Source organism: Oncorhynchus masou, chromosome 3 (assembly GCF_036934945.1).
Source record: "Oncorhynchus masou masou isolate Uvic2021 chromosome 3, UVic_Omas_1.1, whole genome shotgun sequence".
In the NCBI taxonomy this organism is placed as follows: domain Eukaryota; kingdom Metazoa; phylum Chordata; class Actinopteri; order Salmoniformes; family Salmonidae; genus Oncorhynchus; species Oncorhynchus masou.
The window spans coordinates 40912201-40921927 of record NC_088214.1 but is presented as its reverse complement, the minus strand read 5'-3'; the positions used below and the strand labels follow the sequence as shown (position 1 = coordinate 40921927).

General features: G+C 43.6%; 1 protein-coding gene across 1 annotated transcript; it reads right to left on the bottom strand.

The window, feature by feature from the left end:
• Nucleotides 1–4701: 4701 nt before the first annotated feature.
• LOC135508243 (apolipoprotein D-like) lies at nucleotides 4702–6619 on the bottom strand. Its single transcript, XM_064928304.1, has 4 exons — nucleotides 6500–6619; nucleotides 5866–5987; nucleotides 5115–5203; nucleotides 4702–4952 (listed from the first exon to the last, which is right to left on the bottom strand). Exons 1-4 carry the CDS (start codon nucleotides 6617–6619, stop codon nucleotides 4702–4704), a joined length of 582 nt encoding a protein of 193 aa, XP_064784376.1.
• Nucleotides 6620–9727: the final 3108 nt, after the last annotated feature.

The following is a 9727-nucleotide window of genomic DNA, read 5'->3' as shown; positions in this document are numbered from 1 at the left end:
TATGAAAAGGTAGGAAACAGAAACACATACTGTACAAGAAATTCTCATAGACTCTGACCAAGCAATGTACATTTTATGCCAGAATGGTGTTAGAAATAACAACTTGCACATCATCATTCATAAGGCAAAGTGAATTCGCAGAGCTTAAAGCATCATAGAGATAAAGAGTGGAATGAATGGGTACAAGTCCCACTTACCTTGTTCAGATCCTCAACCTGGTTACAATAATGTTCAGTGGGTTACAGACACCTATTTAAATGTATTGGAGTGGGGGTGGCATGGTGGTGGGGTGCGTGAGAGCTTGGCACCTGTTCAAATGGCTGTTATAGAAACAAACTCCTTGCTGACTCTGCTAATGACTGACATGTTTGTGCTTTTGGTTGTTACACGAGTGGAATAACATGCCATTCAGAAGATGCTTTAATCCAAACCGATTTACAGTAGTGAGTGCATGCATTTTCTTGTGTGTGACCCACAATGGGAATCAAACCCAAAATGCTGCCATTGAAAGCGCAATGCTCTAGCAAAGTATTAAGTAATAACAGTAATAATAGTACAATGTTGTTAATAGTGTGATTACGGTGTTTCTACACAAGTATAAGGGTATCTTAACTTCCTACTACTTTCTTAGATATTGTACCATTGCACGACATTGCCAGCATTCAAGCTAAGACTTGAGTAAATGGGCAGTAAAATGTCTAATTTGAGCACCTCATCCATTTGAACACGATTATTGTATATATTTTTTTACTTGGGTTACAAATGAACTTAGAGTATATTGTGGTTCATTTTGTCAACTGTGAGGACCATTTTAGGGGAAATAGAAGCACAAGCTCTCCCTCGCCCTCCATTTGGCAAATATGGGCGTAGTCAAGGACCATATCACCTCCACCCTACCTGACACCCTAGACCCACACCAATTTGCTTACCGCCCAAATAGGTCCACAGACGATGCAATCTCAACCACACTGCACACTGCCCAAACCCATCTGGACAAGAGGAATACCTATGTGAGAATGCTGTTCATCGACTACAGCTCGGCATTGAACACCATAGTACCCTCCAAGCTCGTCATCAAGCTCGAGACCCTGGGTCTCGACCCCGCCCTGTGCAACTGGGTACTGGACTTCCTGAAGTGCCGCCCCCAGGTGGTGAGGGTAGGCAACAACATCTCCACCCCGCTGATCCTCAACACTGGGGCCCCACAATTGTGCGTTCTGAGCCCTCTCCTGTACTCCCTGTTCACCCACGACTGCGTGGCCACACACGCCTCCAACTCAATCATCAAGTTTGCGGACGACACAACAGTGGTAGGCTTGATTACCAACAACGACGAGACGGCCTACAGGGAGGAGGTGAGGGCCCTCGGAGTGTGGTGTCAGGACAATAACCTCACACTCAACGTCAACAAAACTAAGGAGATGATTGTGGACTTCAGGAAACAGCAGAGGGAACACCCCCCTATCCACATCGATGGAACAGTAGTGGAGAGGGTAGTAAGTTTTAAGTTCCTTGGCATACACATCATAGACAAACTGAATTGGTCCACCCACACAGACAGCATCGTGAAGAAGGCGCAGCAGCGCCTCTTCAACCTCAGGAGGCTGAAGAAATTCGGCTTGTCACCAAAAGCACTCACAAACGTCTACAGATGCACAATCGAGAGCATCCTGGCGGGCTGTATCACCGCCTGGTACGGCAACTGCTCCGCCCACAACCGTAAGGCTCTCCAGAGGGTAGTGAGGTCTGCACAACGCATCACCGGGGGCAAACTACCTGCCCTCCAAGAGACCTACACCACTCGATGTTACAGGAAGTCCATAAAGATCATCAATGACAACAACCACCCGAGCCACTGCCTGTTCACCCCGCTATCATCCAGAAGGCGAGGTCAGTACAGGTGCATCAAAGCTGGGACCGAGAGACTGAAAAACAGCTTCTTTCTCAAGGCCATCAGACTGTTAAACAGCCACCACTAACATTGAGTGGCTGCTGCCAACACACTGACTCAACTCCAGCCACTTTAATAATGGGAATTGATGGGAAATTATGTAAAATGTATAACTAGCCACTTTAAACAATGCTACCTAATATAATGTTTACATACCCTACATTATTCATCTCATATGTATACGTATATACTGTACTCTATATCATCTACCGCATCTTTATGTAATACATGTATCACTAGCCACTTTAACTATGCCACTTTGTTTACATACTCATCTCATATGTATATACTGTACTCAATACCATCTACTGTATCTTGCCTATGCTGCTCTGTACCATCACTCATTCATATATCTTTATGCACATATTCTTTATCCCCTTACACTTGTGTGTATAAGACAGTAGTTTTGGAATTGTTAGTTAGATTACTTGTTGGTTATTACTGCATTGTCGGAACTAGAAGCACAAGCATTTCGCTACACTCGCATTAACATCCGCTAACCATGTGTATGTGACAAATAAAATTTGATTTGATTTGAAATCTGACCATAATTCCATCCTCCTCATTCCTGCTTACAAGCAAAAATTAAAGCAGGAAGCACCAGTGACTCGGGTCAATAAAAAAGTGGTCAGATGAAGTAGATGCTAAGCTACAGGACTGTTTTTCTAGCACAGACTGGAACATGATCCGGGATTCTTCCGATGGCATTGAGGAGTACACCACATCAGTCACTGGCTTTGTCAATAAGTGCGTAGATGACGTCGTCCCTAAAGTGACTGTACGTACAGGCCCAGGCTCAGAGTCTCCATGCAGGCCCCTGCTCCATGTCGCCCATTCAACAGGAATTTGTTGTCCCCAGGTCAATAACCGTCTGTCGAGTCATTGGGATCAGGGCTTGCTATGAAAATAATGTTCTTTCTCGCTCGATCAAAAACTAGGCCTAGGTCCTATTACTGCAACATTTAAATCTGAAATGCAGCCATACACATCAACAATCATTGTTTTTTTATAGCTTAATAACAAAATATAGATATTGAGCTCCACTAGACTACAACATACAAGTGTCTAGTGTATCGTAAGGTTACGAATGAACTGTACAAATTAGTTCAATCGTGGTCTAGCGGTTAGGGCATTCAGCGTGCACATACAGTGCTTTCAGAAAGTAAGCATAACCCTTAACTTATTGCACATTTTTGTTGTGTTACAGTCTGAATTGAAAATGGATTACATTTTTTTTCTCTCACCCATATACACACAATACCACATAATGATAAAGTGAAAACATCTTTGGAGACATTTTTGCTAATTTATTGAAAATGAAATACAGAAATGTCTGATTTACATCATTATTTACACCCCCGAGTCAATATATGTTAGAATCATCTTTGGCAGCAATTACAGCTGGGAGTCTTTCTGGGTGAGTTTCTAAGAGCTTTCTACAATATTTGCACATTCAGATTATTTTTCAATTTTTCAAGCTCTGTCAAGTCGAACAGCCATAGATTTTCAAGCCAATTTAAGTCAAAACTGTAACTTGGGCCACTCTGGAACATTCAATCTGGTTTTGGTAAGCAACAGTGTATATTTGGCCTCGTGTTTCAGGTTATTTTCCTGCTGAAGGGTGTATTTTGTCTCCCAGTGTCTTTTGGAAAGCAGACCAGGTTTTCCGCTAGTATTTTGCCTGTGCTTAGCTCTATTCCATTTCTTTTTATTCTAAAAACAAGCATACCCATAACATGAAGCAGCCATATTTTCAAGGGAATTTGTATTTTAGGACATAACGTTAATTTCTTTGACAATTCTTTTGCAGTTTTACTTTCGTGCCTCGTTGGAAACAGGATGCAAGTTTCGGATTATTATATTCTCTACAGGCTTCATTCCTTTCGCTCTGTCATTTAGATTTGTATTGTGGAGAAAGTACTATGTTGTTGGTCCATCTTCAGATTTCTCCTATCACAGCCATTCAATTCTGTAACTGTTTGAAAGTCACTATTGGCCTCATGGTGAAGTCCCTAAACGGTTTCCTTCCTCTCTATCAACAAAGTTAGGAAGGGCGCCTGTATCGCTGTATCGTATTGATACACCATCAACGTGTAATTAATAACTTCACCATGCTCAGAGGTATATTCCGTGTCTGCTTTTTACATGTTTTATATTATTGTACACAGAATGAGTCCATGCATCTTATTACGTGATTTGTTAAGCACCCATCTACCAATAGGTGCCCTTCTTTGCGAGGCATTGTAAAACTCCCTGGTCTTTTGGGTTGAATCTGTGTTTGAAATTCACTGCTCGACTGAGGGACCTTACAGATAATTGCATGTGTAGGGTACAGAGATGAGGTGGTCATTCAAAAATCATGTCAAACAATATTATTGTACACAGAATGAGTCCATGCATTTTATTACGTGATTGGTTAAGCACATTTTTACTCCTGAAATGATTTAGGCTTGCCATAACAAAGGGATTGAATACTTATAATCAATTTCAGCTTTTAAATTTGTATTAATTTGTAAACATGTTTGTATGTGAAAACTACTTCCAAGGAGCATACATTCAGTTGTTCCAAACTCACTTCACTCGCACTAAAGAGGGAGGCTCGCTCGGCTGGTGCTAGCACCTGCGTAGATCAAATCCGCAGCTGAAACGCAGATGAAGGTGCTTACATGTCCTAACAATTTGGACTCTATGTGCATGCCATGTGATCACTGTAAAACATATGCATTTTCTAGACTGAATCAGGTAGTCTCTTAGGCCCACAGAGGCATGTCAACGCACAGCTCTTGGCTCTGGTCGGTGACGGTCATCACGTCGATGTTGATGCCGTTGGAGGTGAACACGTTGTACAGCTCCCCAAGTTTCTCCTTAGAGAGGGTTGGCTCTCTGCTCAGGATCCAGGCAAAGTCCACGTGGAAGGCGCCCAGGTATTCAGTGCAGCTGTAGACCACAGAGTGGCCCTCGTAGTCAGTGGATAACACCCAGTAGGGGCCAGGGGAAGAGTCTGCAGGAGAGGAAAACATATATTCAAAAACATACAGTATACATAGACATATACGCCTCAGACCAGACATGGGTCAAAGACAGACAACATAAAATGTCAAATGGACTTATATAGGTCAACCTCACAAGAATGTTGAGACAAATATATTAGAGGTATGTTTACCCTCGAAGAAGGTGACTTCCAGCTTGGCGGGCTCAGAGGGGTCCTTGACCTTAGCATAGCCAGTAATAGCATTGACAGTGTTGTTAGACCTGAGAGAAAAAGGAGAGAGAGAGGTTAAACACATTTAACAATGACGTTTTGTGAGGCCTACTTACTCATGGGCCCCTATTCAATCAATAGTAGATAAAGGAAAGCAGCACTTGCACGTTCACTCTGAATGTTCATGCTGTATCGGAGGTGATAACCTTGTTTACCGAGTCACCCCCACGCAAGCTGTGAACATTTTCATTGGATATTGACATCCCACCTTTTTTAAGTTACCATTCTGAGTAAACCCACAGTGCGGTTTCTCTTTAACTGTAGTTGATTGAATAGGAGCCTCGGACGTGGGTTATTAAAGGACAGTCTGCTTTCATGTAAAATTAGTTACATTTTGCTAAACTATTCCTTTAAAGTTAGAGTCAGCGATTCATGAAGTAAACAGCAATGTCGGATCGATTTCCACAACAACTAACAGCATTGAAGCGTAATGATAAACTTCTCTTGCTGTTTCAGATTCAGAAACTGTCACATTGTAGCTATTGAAGCTAACCTGTGCACAGGCGCAGATACTCTGAGATTCTCTGGGTGCATCGTCTTACGTTGTGCTCATCTGGATCTATGGTGCTGCTCGTGGCAACGTCATATCTCTGATTCTCAGTTTAATGTACAAACATTTTATTTTGTTGAACAATCTCTTAAATTTACATACAGCAGCTCCCTGTTGAGCACACCAACTACTCCGGGGCTCTTCAAGGAGTAGGTGGCAGTGCTGCACTCGCCCTTCTGGAAGATGGCAGGGAGCTTCTGGATCTCATACCACTTGCCCAGATACTGTACGAAAGACAAAGATAAAAGTTTACATGACAATTTTATGACATGGAATGGCTGAGTGCTCTGGGGTTAGGTCCCCCCCCCCCCAGGAATAGATCTAAGTTAGGGTTAGTATAAGGGTTAAGGTTAGGGTTGGAGCTAGGGTTATTAAGATAGATAGTTGAAATGTTACTGATAGACTGTCGATAGACTAGAGCATCTACAGATGAACTATCCAAATTACTACACATGCATAGAAGCAACTTCAGGGAAACTTTGTTTGGATAGTCCATCTGTAGATGATCTACAGACATTTAGTAACAGTTCAACTATCTACTAACCCTAGCTCTAACCCTAATCTTAACCCTTATTCTAATACGAATCCTAACTGTAACCTTAGTAAGCAGTTGCTTATCAACAGATTTGTTGATAGTATAACCATCTGTAGAGCATCTACAGATGGAAAATCCAGACTATCCAAGTAAAGTGTGTCCGCAACTTAATATACGGTAATAAGTGTTTGGTATAGTCACCCTGGCGGTGTCAAAGTTTGCCTGGACGGGGGGTTGGGGGCATTTTCCAGGGCGGAAGGTCTGGGCGTTCGCTGCCAGAACGGACAGCAGAGTCAGAGACAAAACCTGTAGAGCCTGCATCTTGGGGTCTGTAGAGCAAAAGAAAGAAGAGTAGAGACAATGTCAGCAACTCCACTGGAGGACAATGAAAATTGACTTCAAATATTCTGTACTTCATTCAAAATCAAAACATTTTGAATCAAATCACATTTTATTGGTCACGTACACATACTTGGCAGATGTAATCACGGGTGTAGCGTAATGCTTATGTTCCAAGCTCCAAAGGTGCAGTAATACCTAACAATACAAAACAATACACACAAAAATTAAAATAAAGGAATTAGGAAATATATGAAAAGGTAGGAAACAGAAACACATACTGTACAAGAAATTCTCATAGACTCTGACCAAGCAATGTAAATTTTATGTCAGAATGGTGTTACAAATAACAACTTGCACATCATCATTCATAAGGCAAAGTGAATTCGCAGAGCTTAGAGCATCATAGAGAGAAAGAGTGGAATGAATGGGTACAAGTCCCACTTACCTTGTTCAGATGCTCAACCTGGTTACAATAATGTTCAGTGGGTTACAGACACCTATTTAAATGTATTGGAGTGGGGGTGGCATGGTGGTGGGGTGCGTGAGAGTTTGGCACCTGTTCAAATGGCTGTTATAGAAACAAACTCCTTGCTGACTCTGCTAATGACTGACATGTTTGTGCTTTTGGTTGTTACACGAGTGGAATAATATGCCATTCAGAAGATGCTTTAATCCAAACCGATTTACAGTAGTGAGTGGATGCATTTTCTTGTGTGTGACCCACAATGGGAATCAAACCCAAAATGCTGCCATTGAAAGTGCAATGCTCTAGCAAAGTATTAAGTAATAACACTAATAATAGTACAATGTTGTTAATAGTGTGATTACGGTGTTTCTACACAAGTATAAGAGTATCTTAACTTCCTACTACTTTCTTAGATATTGTACCATTGCACGACATTGCCAGCATTCCAGCTAAGACTTGAGTAAATGGGCAGTAAAATGTCTAATTTGAGCACCTCATCCATTTGAACACGATTATTGTATTTTTTTTTTTTTACTGGGGTTACAAATGAACTTAGTATATTGTGGTTCATTTTGTCAACTGTGAGGACCATTTTAGGGGAAATAGAAGCACAAGCTCTCCCACGCCCTCCATTTGGCAAATAAGGGCATAGTCAAGGACCATATCACCTCCACCCTACCTGACACCCTAGACCCACTCTAATTTACTTACCGCCCAAATAGATCCACAGACGATGCAATCTCAACCAAACTGCACACTGCCCAAACCCATCTGGACAAGAGGAATACCTATGTGAGAATGCTGTTCATCGACTACATGTCACGCCTTGGTCTTAGTATTGTGTGTTTTAGTTTATTAGTTAGTCAGACCAGGGTGTGACATGGGGTTATTATGTATTGTGTTTTCGTTTTGGGGTTTGTAGTGTTTGGGATTCTAGTTGATTAGGGGTGTGTGTGGTGTTAATTAGGTTGGCTGCCTGAGGCGGTTCTCAATCAGAGTCAGGTGCTTCTCGTTGTCTCTGATTGGGAACCGTATTTAGGTAGCCTGTTTTTCGCTTTGCATTTCGTGGGTGATTGTTCCTGTCTCTGTGCTAGTTTTCACCGGACAGTTGCGGTCACTTTTGGATTTTCGTTTTTTCTTGTATCGGAAGAGAAAAGAACGAGCGCCATTCTCCTTGCGGAGATGGTGCTAAATACATCATCACGGTCGATCCCTGGGATTGGGCTGGCTAACACGATTCGTTTTGCTTGGAAGGAAAAGGAGTTGGAGCCGTTAGGACGAGAATCTTTTGGAAGAATTATATTGATGGGGATTCTAAAGCTGACGGTGAAGGACGTGTTTTGTTTCCAAGGCAACTCGTTGGAGGGAGCATACGACGTCGCGCTATATTCTGAAGAAAAGCATGATGATATCCTTAGAAGGGCAAGAGCAGTGGGAGGAGAGAGGCCGATGTGCCACTACGAAATATCAAGTCTGGCGAAGAATAACTTTAGGGTTGTGACTGTTAACATGTATAACCCTTACGTTAAGGATGAAGAGGTGAGGGCTTTTCTGGGGAGATACATGGATAACGTTTCCTCAGCTAGGCACCTCAAAGACTCCCTTGGGTTTTGGAATGGGAGGAGAGGTTTCCAGGCCCTCCTCAGGGAGGACCCAAAGGGACATGGTGGATACCTTCATCCTCCTGCTATGTTCTCCCTTGGGGCTGACAGGGGGACTTTGTTTTATGCACGTCAGCCCCCATTTTGCAGGCGCTGTATGGCCTATGGACACATTTTTGCCTCGTGCAGCATGAGAAAATGCAGATTTTGTGGATCTGAGGATCACGAGGCGAGGGATTGTGACAAGCCTAAGACATGCCATGGGTGTGGCTCGTCAGCACACCTGTGGCGCGAGTGCCCGGCCCGTCAGAGGTCATATGCGTCTGCGGCTGGGGGGGGGGGGCAGGAGCTGGGGATGGGGGAAGAAGAGGAGGGGAAGGAAACATGCCTCATGATAAGACTACAAGTCCAGAGGGGAAGGCTACAAGGAAGGAGGAGGAGCAAGAAGCGGTGGATGGAAGAGAGAAGGAAACGGAAGGCACGGGAGTAGGAGAACCAGGAAAAGCGGTGGAAGAAGGTAACCGAGTGGAGGAGAATGAGAGAGAAGAAAGTGAGGGAGGAATGTTAGAGAAGAAGACGGTGGAAGAGCAAGTGGACTGGGGGAAAGTGACATGGTGGAAGAGATGAGGGGTATGGTGGAGGAGCTGGCGGGGGAGGGGGTGGTATCTCTCCACTGCCGCCATCACCAAAGAAGAGAATGAAGAGGAGGGTGCGATTGGCCGACAGTGAGGGGGTGGGGATGGCCAAGAGAGTAATGGGGGTGGGAGAAACCTCTGGGTTGCTGCTGGTTTCCCAAGACTCTCAACTTCATTTGGGTGGTGACACACCTAACAAGACTCAGGACTGGGTACAGGAGGAGGTGGGGGGTTTTTTGTTTGGGGACTCAGCCTCCCCAATTTTCTTCCAAACCAGCTGCAACACTGGGGAGGGGGAGGATTGTGGGGGTAGACCCAGGGTGCAGGGCACCCCGAAGCCAAACACTATTCCTGCATCCTGGGATGGTGTGATGGAGGAAGAGGG

Coding starts and splice junctions, on each gene's coding strand:
- LOC135508243 (XM_064928304.1), bottom strand. CDS start 6,619: ATGCAGGCTCTACAGGTTTTGTCTCTGACTCTGCTGTCCGTTCTGGCA. Junction 5,204..5,865: donor GTGCTCAACAGGGAGCTGCT/GTATGTAAATTT, acceptor TTTTTCTCTCAG/GTCTAACAACACTGTCAATG. Junction 4,953..5,114: donor GGAAGTCACCTTCTTCGAGG/GTAAACATACCT, acceptor CCTCTCCTGCAG/ACTCTTCCCCTGGCCCCTAC.